Raw genomic sequence first — 19,669 nt, forward strand, 5'->3', positions numbered from 1 at the left:
GGTAGAGTGCTTACCTAGGAAGCGCAAAGTCCTGGGTTCGGTCCCCAGCTCCGAAAAAAAAGAACCAAAAAGGGGTTGGGGATTTAGCTCAGTGGTAGAGCGCTTACCTAGGAGGCGCAAGGCCCTGGGTTCGGTCCCCAGCTCCGGAAAAAAAAAAAAAAAAAACTAACCAGAATACCTAGTTAAAAATGACAAATGGAGAAAGAGCTTGGCAATTGGAGGAGAGAGGGAGGGTGAAAATTGACTTTGATAATGGTACCAGAGCTTTGTGACTCCGAACTTGAAAACTGGATAACAATAGCTTAGTTGGTAGATTGCTTTGTATGCAGGAAGCCCCGAATTCAATCCCCATCGTATAAAAACTGGGTATTGTGACGGAGGAAGGATGGGTAAGACTCATTCTCAGACACAAAGTTACTTCAATACAGTCTGGGATACAGAAAAGCTGCGTGGAAGGTTGGTTAAAAGCACGAGATGAAAACAATGACCTGAGACTGTGAACCCAGAAACAAGAGAGCTTCTTCCAAAGTTTATTTAAAGAATTGGGTAGATGAGGTTGGGGATTTAGCTCAGCGGTAGAGCGCTTGCCTAGGGAGCGCAAGGCCCTGGGTTCGGTACCCAGCTCCGAAAAAAAGAAAAAAAAAAAAAGAATTGGGTAGATTAAAATCTTTTTTTAAGACCGGACTTTCTTTTCTGTGTAGCCCTGGCTGTCCTGGAATTGCTCTGTGAACCAGACTAGCCTCGAACTCACAGTAATCGGTCTGCCTCTGCCTACCAAGAGCCTGTGCCACCATCGCCGGACCAAAAAAAAAAAAAAAAAAATTTTAACACACCTGTAATCCCAGACACTGGGAGACAGAAGTAAAAAAATAAAAATTTCAGGTCATCCTGGGCTACATATGTGGAAAAAACTACATATATTTAAAAAGTAAGACTCCCTTTTACTCCAGCAAGGTCTGGGTGAGTCATCTTTTTTGCCGATTTGTCTACACCGATCCCGTAACTTCATGTAAGTTCTAGAAGTCAAAGTGAGTCCTTGAGTCATGCATCAACAATTGTGGCAACCTTCCGGCTGGAATTCATTAGCATGAAAAACTAATGCTATTAAGGAGTAGGTGAGCAGCCTGGGTGAAGAATTACCCAACATAACTCAATATCCAAAAACGAATGGAGGGAGTTAAAACGCTATCAAGAAAAGCATCGGCTTTATTAAATCTCGTTATGTATCCTGGTCACCCCAATTGCGAGCTGCTGGGAAAAAGGGCGTGAGCCATGGGTACTCATTCTCCGCATCTTCCGGGCGCCACCCCGCCCCCACTCACGTGGGACTCAGACCGCTTCCCAGTCCCGAGACCAAAATCTGCAAGTTAACTTTTATTAAATGTTCGCGGTGTGCAGAGTTCGAACCTCTACTGGATTCAACTAGCTCAACAAGCCCTGCGCCCAGTTTCAGAGCTAACCCCCGACACCCCCCCCCCAAAAAAAAGAGGTGAGAGCGGTCCATCCTACGGTCTCAGGCCCGCCTTCCCTTTCACTTCCTACTCGTGTCCTCCGCCGATCAGACTACCGGCTCAAAGCCTTCGTTTGGACCGCGCGAAAGGCCTCGTGCCTGGCGCAGGCCCAGGCTCCGAAGCAGGTGGCAGCCGCGGGCGACCCGGCACTCGGCGGGGGTCTCCTGCGGACCCTCCACTGGAAAGCGAGGCGACCCCACCATCCAAACCCACACTTACGGCGTGCAGCGGTCGCTATACTCATTAGCGATCGTCTCAATGCCGCCGGCGCGGGCCACAGCGACATAGCAGCTCTGAAAGCCCAGGTCTATGCCCACCACCGACATGGCGCCGGCTACTGCTCGGGCTCGGGCCCAGGGCCGGCCGCCGACACTGCACACGGAACCCGACGGGGTTGGCGCGTGGAGAGGGCGCGCCGCGTGGGCTGATGGAGCACCGCGGCTGGGCGGGCGAAGCCGGACGACCGTCCACGAGGATGCTTGGGTCCTTGAAAAAGACGGGCCTCTACCGCTCAGGCCGGCTCCGGCTCCACGGCCGCAGAAGAGGCGCCGGTAGTGGGGGCGGAGAAGATCTCGAAGGCTCTCGTTGCGACAGGAGCAAGGCTGCAGCGCGAGAATTGCGCTGGAACGAAATATTCTCGCGAGATCCCAGCTCAGACGCTTTTCCTCCTGAGGCTCCTCCCGTTTGACAAAGTATTGCGTCACATCCTAGCACAGGAAACGGGAAAGGAAGTGGGCGGACGAAAGCTGTCCGACGCGAAGTTGTCAACTGAGCCTGCGCGGAGAAGCCCCTACAGCCGCGCTGAACTGTAGTGCGCCGCCCATCCAGAAGTAAGGAGAGCGGGAGTGAGACAATACTTCAGAAAGCTGCATCGAGCCCACTTCCGCCGTCCTCGTCACCGCGGAGGAACTTCCGGCAGTGACTTCGCAAGCCCTCCGCAGTTTTTATAAGGGCCCACTGTGAACTGAGTTAATTCTGCAGTTGCTAAGAGTCCTCTGTTTCAGCTTGGTTCTACGTAAAACTCAGTGTTAAAAACAAACGCTAACGAAGAAAAGAGGAATCCACTCTTCAACCTAATTCACGTCCCTAGGTCAGAGAAGAGACCTTTCAGTCATAGATGTCCCTGAGCTGGACACAAGGGTCCAGATAACATGTTCCGTGGAGTGGAAGGTCTAAGACCAGTGTCAAGTTTACTTGATGCTAATACATATATTATTATATAGAGTAGGTGGGGAGGTGGCAAAATCTCATGCAGTTTCCACGGATGACCTTGAAATTCTAAAGCACTTGTTTTTGTCCTTAGTGCTGGGATTACAGCCCTGCCCCCCACGATATCTGCTTTAGGCTAAAGAATCTGAAACTACAGCGACGCCGGATTGAGCCAGTTGCTGAGAGTTGGAGAGGAGGCCAGCTTCAAAGCATTTCTGATAATCTACCCACACAGATTACAGAAGGAAAATCCTGAGTCTCCCAGTTTCCAGCTGTTTTGTGGCTGGGGATATATAATACAGTGCTAGAATACTTGCAGGCTCAAGACCTCAGATTGGATCCCCAACACCTCAAAATTGTCAGAATTTTCAAATTTCGCTTATCTGTACCCTCTTTTTAAAAGGTGCCTAACAGTGTAAGCTTCAACACAATAAACTGTGCTGGAGGGCTGGAGAGATGGCTCAGTGGTTAAGAGCACCGACTGCTCTTCCAGAGGTCCTGAGTTCAAATCCCAGCAACCACATGGTGGCTCACAACCATCTGTAATGGGATCTGATGTCCCCTTCTGGTGTGTCTGAAGACAGCTACAGTGTACTCATATACAAAATAAATAAATAAATCTTTAAAATAAATAAATAAATAAATAAATAAATAAATAAATAAACTGTGCTGGAGAGATGGCCCACAGTTAATATTTGCTGTGAAACAATAAAGTCTGGAGTTTGAATCCCACCACACCTATAATCTAGACCCTAAGCAGGACAAAGACAAGAAGTTAACTGGAGGGGCTCCCTGACTACCAGCCTAGTCCAAAAACTAGAGCTACAGTTTCAGAGAGAGACCCTGCCTCCAAAACTTACATCAGGGTGCAACAGAGGATATCTTCTCTCCTCAAGCCTCTGTGCAGCGCATGGCCAGCCTCACATCATTTCCACACAGGGGTGCACAGGCACAAACCCTGGTTTATCCCTATCAGGAGGGAGTAAAAGGATTCTAGTAAAAGGTAATGAGTGAGGGTTAATAGCCTAAAGGGTTCAGCACCTGAGAAACTCCCTTCTGGTAGTCAGGAGCAAGAAGGCTCCAGACCAGGGATCAACATGACTGAACTTCCGACAGAGATGCCAACATAGAACGACCCCACCAAGATGCAGGAGTATGGGAAAGCAGAAAAGTCTTCCCAGCCAAAAGTTCCCTCCGCTGCCCTACAAAATCCCAAATCCCCAGAGCCCCGACACACTCTCCTCTCCCAGGGAGGAAAATCTGTCCTTCAGTTATTTTGATTAAGATATGATTCTGACCCTGTAAGGGGTTAGTCTTCCCTTTTATTTCCACGTCACCTCGATCCATCCTGGCCTAACACTAAGAGTCATTGGCATAAAATGGTGGCAATGAGGAAGGCTTTCCACCAAAGAAAAAGGCCAAGGTAGAGGAAAAAACTAGCAATACATTATCTAGTGTGGTTTCAACAGTAAGGGTGTTTTTTTTTTTTTTTCAATCTCTCTGTGTGCCGTGGTCCGCATGTAGAGATCAGAGGATGACTGTGGGTTCCAGGGACTGAACTCAGGCGTGAGGCTCAGTGGCACCTGCAGAGTCTTCTGACCAACTGTTACAGCGCCTGGCCCATAGTAAGTGTGGTATTGCTAGAGGACAGATCCAGTAAGAGCAATCACCCAAAAAGCTAACGTCAAGCAAGCAAAGCCCTTTCCCGTTTCTTGGAAGGAGGAGTCTCTCTGAATCTATCCCTGCCCCTGGAGACTTTTTCATTCTCTAGTAGACAAAATGGTACCACCTTTAAATTTGCCAATTACCGGAAGTTCTCACATTTGAACTAAAGACAATAACCAGATGCTACTACTGGACAGGGTAATAGGGTTTTATAAATGGATACAAGAAAAGCCTTTAAAAAATAAATGAGTCTTCTTCGGGAAAACACCAAATGGCAGATGACGCGGGTGCAGCGGGAGGGCCCAGAGGTCTCAGGGGTCCAGGATTAGGAGGCAACGGCAGCTTCCGCGGAGGATTCAGCAGAGGCCTTAGGGGCCAAGGTCGTGGCCCTGGCCATGGCCGTGGACGAGGCCGCAGGGCTCGAGGAAGTAAAGCTGAAGACAAGGAGTGGATCCCATTCACCAAGCTGGGCCACCTGGTTAAGGACATGAAGATCAAGTCCTTGGAGGAGATCTACCTGTTCTCCCTGCCCATTAAGGGGTCTGAGATTATTGACTTTTTCCTGGGTGCATCCCTAAAGAATGAGGTTCTGAAAACCATGCCAGTGCAGAAGCAGACTCGGGCTGGCCAGTGGACCAGGTTCAAGGCTTTTGTCTCTATTGGGGACTAAAATGACCACGTTGGTCTTGGTGTTAAGTGTTCCAAGGAGGTAGCCACTGCCATCCGAGGGGCCATCATCATGGCCAAGCTTTCGATCGTCCCATTGCGGAGAGGCTACTGGGGGAACAAGATTGGCAAACCCCACACTGTGCCATGCAAGGTGACGGGCCGATGTGGCTCCGTGCTGGTGCGTCTCTTCTCTGCCCCCAGAGGCACTGGCATTGTCTCTGCTCCTGTGCCCAAGAAGCTACTGATGATGGCCGTATAGATGACTGCTACACTTTAGCCAGGGGCTGCACTGCCACCCTGGGCAACTTTGCCAAGGCCACCTTTGACGCTATCTCCAAGATCTACAGCTACCTGACCCCTGACCTCTGGAAAGAGACTGTGTTCACCAAGTCTCCTTATCAGGAATTCACTGACCATCTGTGAAAACCCACACCAGAGTCTCTGTTCAGAGGACCCAGGCTCCAGCTGTGGCTACCACATAAGGGTTTTTATACAAGAAAAATAAATGAATTAAGTCTGAAAAAATAAAAAAAAAAAATGAGTGAGCTAGGGAGAGTGGCCCCCTCCTGTAATACCAGCAGTTACAAGGCTGAGGCAATAGGAGGAGATCAAGACTAACCTCAGCTACATAGTTAATTGACAGCCTGGACTACATGAGACCTTGAGGAGAAAGAGCAGTACATCCAAAAGCCAAAAGGAGCAGGGCATAGGTGTGGATGCCTGTCATCCCACACTCAATAGGAAGAGGCCGACGGACCAGGCCAGCTCCAGAATAACAGGATGAATTCAAGGCCAACTCGGATGACAGAAAACTATAGCCATAAATAAGTAAATAAGTGTAAAAATAATCTGAATGTCTAATAATGACTGAGTGGGAGTTTTTGTTGTTGTTTAGTAAGTATTGGGAGTTGACCAAAGGGCTTTTCACAGTAAATGAATTTTTTGACTGATACATGTGTGTATATACATATGTGTATATATATGTGTGTATCTGTGTATGTAAATATATATATATACATACACGTGTAAATATGTGTATATTTTTTTAAAACATACTTTTTTTAAAAAGATTTACTTACTTATTAGATATGAGTACACTGTAGCTGTCTTCAGACACACCAGAAGAGGTCATCAGATCTCATTACAGATGGTTGTGAGCCACCATGTGGTTGCTGGGATTTGAACTCAGGACCTCTGGAAGAGCAGTCAGTGCTCTTAACCGCTGAGCCATCTCTCCAGCCATACAGTGTATAAATAAATAAATAAATAAATAAATAAATAAATAAATAAATAAATCTTTAAAAAAAAAAAAAGCACTAACTGCTTTTCCAGAGGTCCTGAGTTCAATTCCCAGCAACCACATGGTGGCTCACAACCATTTGTGATGTGATCCTGGCGCCCTCTTGTGGCATACAGGCATATATGCAGGCAAAACACTATACATAATAAATAAAATTAAAAAAAAAATAAATGAAACTAAGTCAGGTGTGATAGCACACAGATCTTTTATCCCAGCACTCAAGTACAGAGTCAGATAGATCTCTGAGAATTCAAGTCCAGCTAGGTCTACATAGCGAGACCCTGTGCCAAAACAAGCAAAAAAAGAGTGAATGAAACTAATACTAGCAACACATACATGGATGAGCATTGAAACATGACAAAGGAAAGAAGCCGAACTCCACTGGGGGAATTGTGCATGACTCCAATCTGTGACAAACCCAGAATGGGTTTACTGTGTATCACAATTTCCAGAGGAAATTACTTTGTATCACAATTTCCAGAGGAGGAAGTCAGTGTGGATGCTATGTATCTATTCATCCAGCTATCTGAAAAGCTAAGCAGTCATGGCCAACACTCATAATTCTGAAACTTAGAAAGAGAAAGCAGCAGGATCAGAACTTCAGTCTCAGCCACGCCAAAAACTCAAGGTCAGAGAATCTGTCTTGATTTTTTTTTCTTGGTTCTTTTTTTCGGAGCTGGGGACCGAACCCAGGGCCTTGCCCTTCCTAGGCAAGCGCTCTACCACTGAGCTAAATCCCCAACCCCCTGTCTTGATTTTGTTGTTTGTTTGTATATTGTTTACTCGGGGGAGCAGGATTATAATGGGAAAGCCTGCCTGACTTGGAAGTCCCAATGTAGACCAGGCTGGGCCTGAACTCACAGATCTGTGTGCCTCTGCCCCACAAGTGCTGAGTTCATAGGCAGATTGGCAGACACCGCCATTCCTGTGAGACCTTGTAAAAACAAACAAAAAAGATCCTTTGGGCCCAAGAGTTCTGTGCTAGCCAGGTTGACACAGCAAAAAACACCTCAAAAAATAAAATTGGCTAACCTTTTTTAAGGTTAGCAATGATCGTCCTTCCTCTGATGTTTGTCCTGGCTGTAAGAGGAGATGCAGAGGCCCTATGACTGTATTGGTTTGACTTGTGACAGAGACCTGTCTCATCTGAGTTATCAAGTACTGGGCAGAGTCCAGGCTGCCTAGCCCAAAGTGACCCAACAACCTGAAAGATTTACTGATTTCTCCTGGTAGCAGAGATGTTTAATTCCGGCCCTTGGGAAGCAGAGGCAAGAAGGCCTTTTTGTGATTTCAAGGCCAGCCTGGTCTATAGGGTAAGTTCCAGTCCAATTAATCAAATCTATGGAGTAACCCTTGTTTAAATTAAAGAAGAGGAGAAGAAGCTGAGACTCTCTATCTGCCTTCTCTTGGAAGCCTTCTTCCAACCTTTGGCTAAACACTAAAAAATTGTAAAAATAAAATAAAATTATATATATATATATATATATATATATATATATATATATATCACAGCTTTGTACCCAACATGCCCTGTTGGCCCTACTACTATTTTCCATCCAGAATGTCACAGCCCAAGCTGGACATAGTGGTGCACATCTTTAATCCCAGCACTCAGGAAGAGCTCTGTGAGTTCGAGGCATCCAGGTCTACAAATTGAGGACAGCTAGGGCTTAAAAAAAAAAACAAAACAGAACAAAAAAGCCCACAGCCCTATCTTTTTAACAATTTGTCTTTCTCAACTAAAATATATCAGTCACAGAGTCCTGCTAAAAATAGTTTCCTGGATCATCAAACTTATAGCTCAAGAGGCTATTCTGGGATATTTAAATACACAAAGTCAAAAGGGTTATTTGAGAATTGCAAAGAATCTGAATGGCAGGGTTCCCAGAGTCTCAGTGGCACAGCACAGCCGTGGAGTTTCCAGGACATGTGGTGCTGGGGGCTCTGTGTGCAAACTCATCTCAGCGCACAGGTTCTCATACAGCAAGCATCCTGGACATTTTAGAAACAGGAAGTTAGCTAGTGTTTTTCTCTGGTACAGATTAGTTCTGGCTAAACTTAGTTCTAAGCAATCAAAAACAGTGTTCGTTTTATTTTTAAATACATCATCAGATACCCACCGAGAGACTAAAAGTCCTCAGTCAGTTGAGAACTCATAATCCCCACCCACGGAGTGGTCACTGGAATCCTTGGCCTCCTGCCAATCACTAGTGTCCTGAGGAAGCTCCATGCTTGAGTCATGCTATCCGTCTGGCCTCCCCCACCTCACCAAGAGTGGAACAATGGGCCTCAGTCAAAGCAGCTCCCTGTTCTTAAATTCCAGAACCCCAAACTGAATGCGGTAGCCCACACCTGTAACCCAGCACCTTGAGAGGCTAAGAAAGAGAGGGAGTCTGAGGGCAACCCAGGCTCCATGGGAAATTCCAGTCCAGTCAGGGACATACAAGAAGATTCTGCTAAATAACAAAGACAGAGCCGGCTGAGAAAAGGTGGTTGAGCAGAGTTTGGTCCCCAGTTGTTTTCTCTGCAGCAGTTTCTCGCTATGCTTTTCTGATATAAACACTGGGCGGGGATATGGTTCAGTTGCTACAGTGCTTGCCAAGCATGCACAAACCCCTGAGCCCTATGCCCAAGCACGACATAAACTGACCTGGTGTTGCATTCATAAGCTTACCACAGGGACATCCTCCACTACAGAGCTTGAGGCGAACCTGTGTTACATAGAACACACCACCACCAAAAATAACAACAAACCCTAGGGTTCCATTCCATCCCATACCGGTGATATCCTCATTGCTCAACTCACACTGTCCACTTCCTCAGCAGCACTATGTATCACTGAGTTCTTCCCCAAAGCCACTCACGCTTGCCCTTATTCAGGAAGCCTCTCCTATACATCTGCTCTGAAGTGTCATTAGGTGCCTCAGTCCTTTGCCTCTTCGTGATCCTAAAATGCTAGGTGAACTTTGCACAGACTTCTACTGGCCTTATAAGTTGATAGGATCCAATTTAACGCTAAGCCCTTTGATCACCAATAATTTTCCTGGCGTGACTCATAGTCTCTTTATCCATCCTCGCCTCAACCAGCCCCAGGCTGGGCCTCCTTCCATCTCCAGCAGCTGACATTCCAACTCTGCACCTGAGTCCTGTCTGTTGGACTTGTCGGCTGACAGCAGAAGTTGTCCACTCCACCTCCCCCCAAGCCCAGCAGCGGTCACTCTCTAATTTCCGCAATTGAAAGTTTCTGGGCCATTTTTTAATTTTGATGTTCAGACTAATCAGTACTCAGCATATCCTGGGCAGGTTTCCCTCTGGCCAAACCACGGTCCTCTTATCTCAGGAGGCGACACTCTTTGGTTTTTGATTAAGTAACAGTGATTTTTAAGGCCTTGTGACCCTTATAATAGATTGACTCCCAGAATTCTTCACAAAGTGTAAGCGAGGGGCCTAAGGGTGTTGTTGTTCAGCGATAGAACATTTACCCAGCATGTAGGAGGACCCAGGTCTAATCAGAAAGAGAGAGACACACACACACACACAGAGAGAGAGAGAGAGAGAGAGAGAGAGAGAGAGAGAGAGAGAGAGAATCAGAGCTGTGGACAAGCAGCAAGTTCATGTGGCTCTCTGCCCAGACATTGCTTCACAACCAAAGGGCGACCATTTATTTTCTTGTTGTCATCTAGTTAACGTGCAAATGCAGTGTGAGTTCAAACTCTAAATATATCCCAGATGCTTACAGTTTGACACTTGGACAGCAGCAATGCACACCTAACTTGGTCTCTAAGGAATGGCACAGAAATCCAGTTGTAGCGAAAGGCGGGGGCTGAAACACCGGGCGTGGGATGAGGAGCTGAGCTCCGTGGGAGCATCAGGAGTCTTCCTTCAAAGGCAACGCCTCAAACAAAAACCTAACAGCATCCAAAAGCAGCTTCCACCTCAGAGAGACTGCAAAGTGAAAAGCGCAAGAGCACCTGTGTTCTTGAAATGCTTTGAAAAATAAGTAAACTCAAGAACTATTTAGCAAAGACAGAGTAATAGAGTCGTTTTTCTTCAGAAACAGGTAACTGACACTGGATGTGGAAGCATAGATCTGGGATCCCAGAATTTGGGACTGTGGAGGCTGGAGGATGGGAAGTTCAAGATCATCCCCAGCTTTATAGCAAGTTCAAAGCCAGCCAGTAAAACTCATACACACACACACACACACACACACACACACACAGAGAGAGAGAGAGAGAGAGAGAGAGAGAGAGAGAGAGAGAGAGAGAATTGTCTTTTAGAAATATTTTGTAGGGGCTGGGGATTTAGCTCAGTGGTAGAGCGCTTACCTAAGAAGCGCAAGGCCCTGGGTTCGGTCCCCAGCTCCGAAAAAAAGAACCAAAAAAAAAAAAAAAAAAAAAGAAAAAGAAAAAGAAATATTTTGTAGTCCACTAAACATGGATATTTATTTATGCCATTTCTGTCCATGTCAAAAGTTTATTTGGGAGCAGGGGAAGGCTGGAGGGATGGCTCCGTGGTGAAGAGCACTTGCTGCTCTTCCAGACAACCTGAGTTCAGTTTTCATGCACCCCTCCCTCCACTTTGATGACAAGCATATGTAACTACACTTCCAAGAGGTTCAGCAACTCTCTTTTGGTCTCCATGGGCTCCTGTGTACATGGGGCACACATACACATAGACATACACACAAATAAAACATTTTAAGTACCTATTTTTTTTTAATCCTGAAAGTGTCATAGTTCAGTTGTCAACTTGACAAAAAAACCAAGAGTCACTTGGGACAAAGGAACCCCAAGAGAATAATTGCTCAGATCAGATTAGGTAGGCTGTGACATTTTCATAAGAGCTGATTGAGGTAGAAGGGGGCCCAGCTTAGCGTAGGTGATTCCATGGCTGGGCATATGGAAGGAAGATGCTTTCTATACATGATGTCGACACTTGAACACATCCAGAGGAAGGCTTTACCAATTCTGGAGCCTGACCCAGAGAAGATGTTGCTAACTAACAATGGGTCTGAGGCACTGGGACCTTTAACAGAGCCGTATCCATGTCGATATGCATTCACTGAGGACAGTGATGGCTCCGTGGGTAAAGGTACTTGACACCTAGCTTGACAATTTGAATTGAATTTTGAGACCTACATGATGGAAAGAGAAAACTAACTCCAACAAGCTGTCCTTTCACTGCCCTGCATTCCTATGTGTGCGCATGCACTCATGCACAGACACACACTCACACTCACACACACACACACACACACACACACACACGAGGGCATACACATATTTAAAAATGCAAAAGTAATTTTTCTAGGAGTAATTATTGGAGTCATCCAGTTCACCCAAGGGAGTAGGTAGACAGACCTTAAACATTTGCTCCATCATCAAGACTCCATATACCCTGTGCTCACTAAGAGTGGATCCCCAACTTTGAATAAAGAAGTAGAGGAATTCCAGGCTGTTTGTTTCTATAACAAGGTTGTTTTTGTCAGGGTTACTACCACTGTGGTAAAAAAGCAAACCTTCACGGGTATGTCGCCCTGGCTGTCCCGAGTTTTGATATGTAGACCAGACAGGCCTCGGACTGTCAGAGACATGCCTACCTCTGTCTCTGGGTGCTAGGATAAAAGGGGTACGCCTTCATGCCCGGCTTAGCCTGCTTTCTTACAGAACCCAGACTAGCCAGCCCAAAGGTGGCCCCACCCACGTTAACCACTAAATAAATTGCTCCGCAGGCTTGCCTACAGCCCAATCTCATGGAGACAAAAGCCTCACTTCTAAGGCCTCACTGGGTTGCAGTTTTCTATGTACCTCAGGCTTAGAGCTTGTAATAGTGGGATTACGGATGTGCACTGCCCACACCCAGCCTTCCGTTCTAATTATCTCTCTTTAATGAATAGTGATCATAAGGAGGGTAGAAGAAAACCTTTGAGAGAAGGTTGTCTCCTATCCCTTGGGCTCTGGGGATCAAACAAAAGTCATTAAGGTGGGCAGCCAGAGCCATCTCACCAGCTCTCTTTATGTAATACTTTCTATGCAGCCCAGGCTGACTACAAACTCACCATTCTCCTGCAAAAACCTAATGGATGTTAGGATTAGAGCTATAGATCACCGATGCAACCAATCAGAAGCTTTGGGATCAATTGCTTGTTTTGTTTCAAGGCTGGGTTACTCTGTGTAGTCCTGACTGTCACAGAACTCACTCTGTAGACCAGGCTGGCCTTGAATTTACAGAGATCCACCTGCGGCAGCCTCCAGAGTACTAGGATTAAAGCATCACGCTGGCTAATGGTTTCTTTACAAATAAACTTGCACCACCATCACCACCACACACACTTGTGTTCCTACTCTTTCCCCAACCCCACCCCCTGCCACGGCCCCCTTTCTCCTCATCCTGTGCATTGGCATCTCCTTGGCTCTAAATGTGCAGGACCAGCTCTAAATAAGCATGGAAATTGAAGACCTGTGGTTTTTGTTTTCCTGGAAGAGGGTCTCACTCTGTTGCTGCTCTGGATGGCCTGGAACTTGATATATCAAATGCAAAAAATGTAAATCTTTGCCCCACCCCCAGAACAAGTGAGTTCCAGTGAGAGAGTCTGACTCATCAGCTTAGATGAGTCCAGTGTAACTGGGGGTAGGGGGTGAGCTACATGCAGTTATGTCATCAAAAGCTAGAAAAAAGGGGTTGGGGATTTAGTTCAGTGGTAGAGCGCTTACCTAGCAAGCGCAAGGCCCTGGGTTCAGTCCTCAGCTCTGGAGGGAAAAAAAAAAAGCTAGAAAAAAAAATCCCAAAATGTGTGACAGTTACTTTTTTTTTTTTTTTTGGTTCTTTTTTTCTTTTTTTCGGAGCTGGGGACCGAACCCAGGGCCTTGTGCTTCTTAGGCAAGCGCTCTACCACTGAGCTAAATCCCCAGCCCCGACAGTTACTTTAAGAAGAGAAAGGGTGGGGCTGGAGAGATGGCTCAGCGATTAAGAGCACCCGACTGCTCTTCCAGAGGTCCTGAGTTCAATTCCCAGCAACCACATGGTGGCTCACAACCATCTGTAAAGAGATCCGATGCCCTCTCCTGGTGTGTCTGAAGACAGCTACAGTGTACTTATATATAATAAATGAATAAATAAATCTTTAAAAAAAAAAAGAAGAGAAAGGGTGTGCACAGGTTTCCAGCTAGCTAAGGAATCTAGGCAGGCCTGGGCAGGCATTGAAATAAGCCTGGGATAGGATGGAGACTTTCCTAAGGTCCCAGGGAGTGTCAGAGGTGATGAGTACAGGATGAGTTCAGGCTGAGGCACAGGAAGGAGTAGAGAAGACTTCATCCGAGAGGAAGGAAAGAAGGACATTGAGACTCAGAAGCAGGGAGTAGGGGATGGCCTCTGCCTTGAGACAACCTTTCTCTACAGCCTACAAATAGAAACCATGAGGTGCTAGGATTTGTGAGAACAGCAAAGTAGGATCTAGCTTCATATCTGGGTGAGACATAGGACAGAAACCGACGCCTAGGGGAATCGGTCAATGGAAATCCTGGGGTGAGGGTGGGGCAGAGGCCCTAAGCTCAGTCACTGCCAACAAAACTAGGTTTTTCTGTTGACAAGGGTTTCCAGTTTTCATGCTTCTCTCTTCCTCCCTTCCTCTCTCCCCACCTCCACCCTCCCCCTACAGGTTCTGACATAGTCCAGGCTGGCCTTAAACTCAAAACCAACAACAGCCTTGAACTGATGATTGTTCTACCTCTCCCCTCTAAATTCTGGGTCACGGTCCTATGCCTCCAAGCTCAGAAAAAGAAGAAGAGGAAGAGGAGGAGGAGAAAGATTTGCTTTGTAATGTTTTAAAATAATAAATGAAAAAACGAACCTTTAAAAACTAGGCATGGTGGCAAATCTTCAGCTATGTGCTGAATTTAGGGCTAGCCTAGAATACATAATGTCCTGTCTCAAAAATAATAATAATAACAACAACAACAAAGCCAGGGCTTAATTTTAAGGTTCATTTCTGGAATCCCAACACTTCAAGCAGAAATATTGCCCAGCTCAAGGCCAACCAGAACTACATTCTATGCCTGTTTCAGAATAAATTATTCCTCTCTTGGAACCCCTCCTGCTCTGGGAATCCCTTCTCACTTTTTCTTAACACATCTATGTTCTCTCTGCTCAAAATTAATTAGCTCATTAACTATAAATCTTCAAAGTAGACAAAAGAGGGACTGGAGAGTTGAGTCAGCACTTAAGAGCACTGCTACTCTTCCAAAGGACCAGGGCTCCATCCCAAGCACCTGAATAATGGCTGACAACTGTCTCTAGCCTCAGTCCCAGAGGACCCGACAACTTTTGCTGGTCTCTACAAGCATCGTGCACAAGCATACATTAAGGCAAAATACTCATATACATAAAAAGAATCTAAATGAATGAAAAATAAAACCAAAAAAGGAAGCAATAAAATAATTGATAAAAATTAAAAACAAGCATGATCGCCGTGCGTGGCAGAATTTGTCTTTAATCCCAGCACCCCAGAGACGGAGGCAGTCAGACCGCTGTTTGAGAAGTTAGCCTGGTCTATGTTAGTGAGTTCCGGGACACCCAAGGATAGGTAGAGAGAGGCTGTCTGGAAAAACAAAACACAAAACCAAGTATAACGATGGCTCATAACTGTAACCCTAGCATTTGAGTGTGGGAGGCAAAGAGGTCCATGAGTTCAAGGACAACCTAGTCTAGATATGAGTACCAGGCCAACCAGTATTGCATAGTGAAGCCCTGGTCTGAAAACACACACACACACACACACACACACACACAGACATACACACACACTCACTCGTAGCATTTGACAGGAAAGGCCTCCAGCTTATTGCAAACACAAGCTCTTCCTCATGATTAGGTCAGCCTGCCCTGGCGCCCTGTGTCAGACTAGACACAGACACTTCAAATTTCCTTTCCTTGTCTCGTAAACTGTGTAAACCATTAGCTGAACTATTTGTCCTCTGAAACTGGCTAGACTTGAAGATAAATATTTCCTGTCTGGCTGACCAACTGAGACTCCCCCTGAGTACAAAACTGCTAAGTTGCTGAAAGCCACTAAAGAAAAAGAATGTGTTAGTTACCCCAGAGCCAGCTTTGAGGCTGCACTGATAAACTCCTCGATGAACCCCAGGACTACTGCATGCTAGGCAAGAGCTCTACCACTGAGTCCTATTAGGAGATCCTTGCTCATCTAGAGTTAGCAGAGCTTCAGAAATCTGTCTATAATGGAAGAGAACATGCATCTTCCCCTGAATTAATTTCTCAAAAAACAGTTATGATAAAAAAAGATTTATTTGATTTGTGTGACTGTTTTGCCTGTATAGCACATGCTTGCACAAGTCCAGTAGAGGGGGTTGAAAGACTTGGATATAGAGTTACAGGAGGTGTGTTCGCCACCACATGGATGCTGGGAACCAAAACCCAGGCCCTCTGCTGGTGTAGGAAATACTCTTAAGCCATCTCTACAGCCTGAGGTTTTGTTCTGTTTTGTTGTTGTTTTTTTTTTTTTTTGAAGATTTATTCATTTTTTTTATATATAAGTACACTGTAGCTGTCTTCAGATACACCAGAAGAGGGCATTGGATCTCTTTACAGATGGTTGTGAGCCACCATGTGGTTGCTGGGAATTGAACTCAGGACCTCTGGAAGAGCAGTCAGGTGCTCTTAACCGCTGAACCATCTCTCCAGTCCAAAATGTGATGTTTCAGAGAGAATGTTTGAGAAAGTACAATTCAATAGTTTTTGTTTTTTTGTTTTTTTTTTTTCCCGGAGCTGGGGACTGAACCCAGGGCCTTGCGCTTGCTAGGCAAGTGCTCTACCACTGAGCTAAATCCCCAACCCCTGTTGTTGTTGTTTTGTTTTGTTTTCTAATCTGTCGCACCTGGGCACTGTGGTACACACTTTTAATCCCAGCACTTAGGAGGAGGCAGAGGCAGGCAGATCTCTGTGAAATTGAGGCTACACAGTAAGTTCCCAGACAGCCAGGCTATGGAGAGAGCAATCCTGTCTCAAAAACCAACCAAACCGGCACAGAGATGCAAATTAGAATTAAGTCATTAGATCCCTGGGCTCACGTCGCCTCAGAGTGAGTGACCAGTGCAAAAACTGGGAACGAAACGTGGAACTTTCACACACACTTCAGTGAGCGTCACATCCCTGGTTTGTCAACTCAAATGCCTGGATGAGGAAGACAGAGCTGGCTGTCCTTGGCATGAGGAGTCAGTAGAGGCTTCCCCTCGGCTTGACTGAGAAACCTTTGCTGCATGGCGTCAGCTCCCTGCCCTTGTCATTTCACACACAGATGTTTTGCAGATGTCCTCCCCCAGCGTGGAGTGTCTCCTTGGGTTTGTTGGACAGCATTTTTCTCCTGACATGTTTCTACACTTTCCCGCACTTTCGTGACCTGTTATTTATGGAACCTCATGCCTTGCTACAGGACAGATGACAGTTAAGGCAAGCCTGGCCTACCAACTTAAACCCTGTTTCCAAAAGAAAAAAACAGTGGTGCATACCTTTAATCTCCGAACTCAGGAGTCAGACACAGGCAGGTATCTGTGAGTTCAAGGCTACTCTGGTCCATGCAGAGGCTAGGGCTACTTTTCCATTTTTTTTTTCATTAAAAAAAAATTAAATAAAAGACAAAAAACCTGGGCTGGACACACAGCTCATTGGGTCAAATGCAAGCCCAGCATGTAAGAAGCTCTAAGTTCAATCCTTAAGCACCAAATGAATTTAAAATCATTGTTGATAAAAGTAATTGTGGAGTAATCGTGGAGGCAGGAGATTCGGAATTTCAAGGTTATTCTGTGCAGAGAATTGGAAACCAGTCTGGACTATGTGTATCCTTGTCTCAAGAAACAAAAGAAAGAAGGGAAAATTAATTTATTTTAAGGAAGTTCTGATAATTAACAGTTAAAGGACAGGACAGCCAAGTTTAGGAAATCTGTTTCTTCAGGATGTCAAATTCTTTATTACTGCCGACCAGCTCCCTTGCATAGTTATTTATTATCTATTTTGGTGGGTTTTGTGTTTTGAGACTGAGGATCAATTAGTTCCAGCTGGCCTCAGGCTCATTATGTAGTCAAGGATGACCATGGATTCTTTTTTTTTTTTTTTTGGTTCTTTTTTTTCGGAGCTGGGGACCGAACCCAGGGCCTTGCGCTTCCTAGGCAAGCGCTCTACCACTGAGCTAAATCCCCAGCCCCATGACCATGGATTCTTTACAGACCTGTGCCTCCATCTTGGATCTGCAGACAGCCCATGCTGAACTCACGATCAGGAAGCGTTGTGCTCTCTCGCTCTGTGAAATGTCTCACAGCAGAGGGCTGCGGTGTAATTTCAGGACTCGGAGGAGCATGAGCAGCTGCATCTGAAGATGAGAGACTTGGTTACAACCTTTTGTGTATTTTGCTTCCGAGCCTCTCTTAGAAAGTAGAAAGCCCGGCATGGTGGTGCATGCCTTTAATCCAGCACTCAGGAAGCAGTGACACACAGATTTCTGTGAGTTCCAGGCCAGGGGGAGATACAGAGTGAGACCCTTTCTCAAATAAAATAAGGAAGGGGGGGGTCAGGGATTTGGCTCAGTGGTAGAGCGCTTGCCTAGGAAGCGCAAGGCCCTGAGTTCGGTCCCCAGCTCTGAAAAAAAGAAAAGAAAAAAAAAAAAATAAGGAAGGAAGGAAGGAAAGAAAGTGGTTAAAGCAAGAACTTCAGGAGTTTCAGGTCCCATTCTGACCTTATTTATTTATTTATTTATTTATTTATTTATTTAATGTTCATGAGCATCCTGTTGCTGACACACCAGAAGAGGACATTGGATCCAATTACAGATGGTTGTGAGTCACTATGTGGTTGCAGGAATTGAACTCAGGTCCTCTGGAAGAGCAGACCATTGAGCCATCTCTCCAGTCTCTCACTCTGACCTCTTAAGCCCAGAGAGCCTTATTCATATCCTAATGCCTAGGATATCTATCCATAGTCCTTTTGCCTGCCACTGCTTTAAAATTAATTAATTAAAATCCCACTTAGGGTTTTTACTGCCCTAAGGGGACAAAAAGCAAGTTGGGGAGAAAAGAGTTTACTCTGCTTATACTTCCACATTGCTGCTGTCCATCAGAGAAGGAAGTCAGGATGGGGACTCAAACAGGACAAAAACCTGGAGGCAGGAGGGGCGCTGCTTACTGGCTTGCTCAGCCTGCTTTCTTATAGAACCTAGGACAACCAGCTCAGGGATGGCACCACCCGCAATGGGCTGGGCCCTCTCTCAAGCAGAGCTTGAAGCCAGCTGGAACTAACTGAGACCCAGCCTCAAGAACATGCCTTACAGCTGGATCTCATGGGGACATTTTCTCAACTGAGGTTTCTTCCTCTATGATGATTCTAGCTTGTGTTAAGCTGACATAAAACCAGCCAGTACAGTTAATTAAAATAAATCTTTATTTATTTGTATAAACAAATTTTATTTATATTATTTTACTTTATTTATTTAAGGTACTTATATTTTATTTATGTGTAAGGGCAGGTGTCACGGTGTGTTTGTGGAGGTCAGAGACCAATTTGTAGGAGTCAAATCTCTCCTTCCACCATATGGTTCAGGGGTCAAATTCAGGTCAGGCTTTTTGGCAGCAAGTATCATTAGCCTGTAAGAATTCCCCTAGCCTGTGGCCACTGCTCTTTACAAAACAAATGTTCAGCCTGCTCTAGTCTCCACTATTTAACCAGGTTAGTCAGCTTCTTGTCTGCTGCTATAAAAGGGCCCAAGTGATGTCACAGCAGATGTTTGATTTGGTCTTTTTTTTTTTTTTTTTTTTTTTACAGAGCTGGGGACCGAACCCAGGGCCTTGTGCTTGCTAGGCAAGCGCTCTACCACTGAGCTAAATCCCCAACCCCAATCATCATGTCTAAACATTTAGCCTTGTTCTTCTGGACCAAACCTCTGGAAAACAGCTACATTAGGTTAGTCTTCCCCTGAAAATACACATAATTACTGTGTTTGAATATATGTGTGGCTAACCTCTAGGCTAAACTGTCTTGGAGGGCTTTTAGTTAATTTCCATAGTCTTTCCAAACTGTAACACCCAAATCTTGCAACGAAAACATTTGCCTCCTCTTTCCGATTTACCTTACCTCACTCTGCCTCTTGACTCTCATACTTGTTCTAATGGAAATCCTTTTACAATTGGCTAACAAGGACAGGCTGGATGATTCAGGGGACAAAGTGCTCTCAGCCAAGTTGGATAACCAAAGTTTAATCCCTGGGACCCACAGGGTGGAAGGAGAAAAATGTCGGCAGCAATTTGTACTC

General features: G+C 45.6%; 1 protein-coding gene and 1 pseudogene across 2 annotated transcripts in view; one reads left to right on the forward strand and one right to left on the reverse strand.

Moving 5' to 3' along the window:
• Window positions 1-4,221, reverse strand: part of Hspa4 (heat shock protein family A (Hsp70) member 4) — a 43,129-nt gene extending 38,908 nt beyond the window's left edge. Inside the window, exon 1 of one of the 2 annotated variants that reach the window (XM_039085314.2) lies at window positions 1,731-4,221. In XM_039085314.2, the coding sequence (XP_038941242.1) occupies window positions 1,731-1,837 (107 nt within the window). In that variant the 5' untranslated portion in view covers window positions 1,838-4,221. 2 annotated transcript variants of the gene reach the window in all.
• On the forward strand, window positions 4,220-6,170 carry Rps2-ps16 (ribosomal protein S2, pseudogene 16; annotated as a pseudogene).
• The last annotated feature ends 13,499 nt before the right edge of the window (window positions 6,171-19,669 follow it).

Source organism: Rattus norvegicus, chromosome 10 (assembly GCF_036323735.1).
Source record: "Rattus norvegicus strain BN/NHsdMcwi chromosome 10, GRCr8, whole genome shotgun sequence".
Lineage (NCBI taxonomy): Eukaryota > Metazoa > Chordata > Mammalia > Rodentia > Muridae > Rattus > Rattus norvegicus.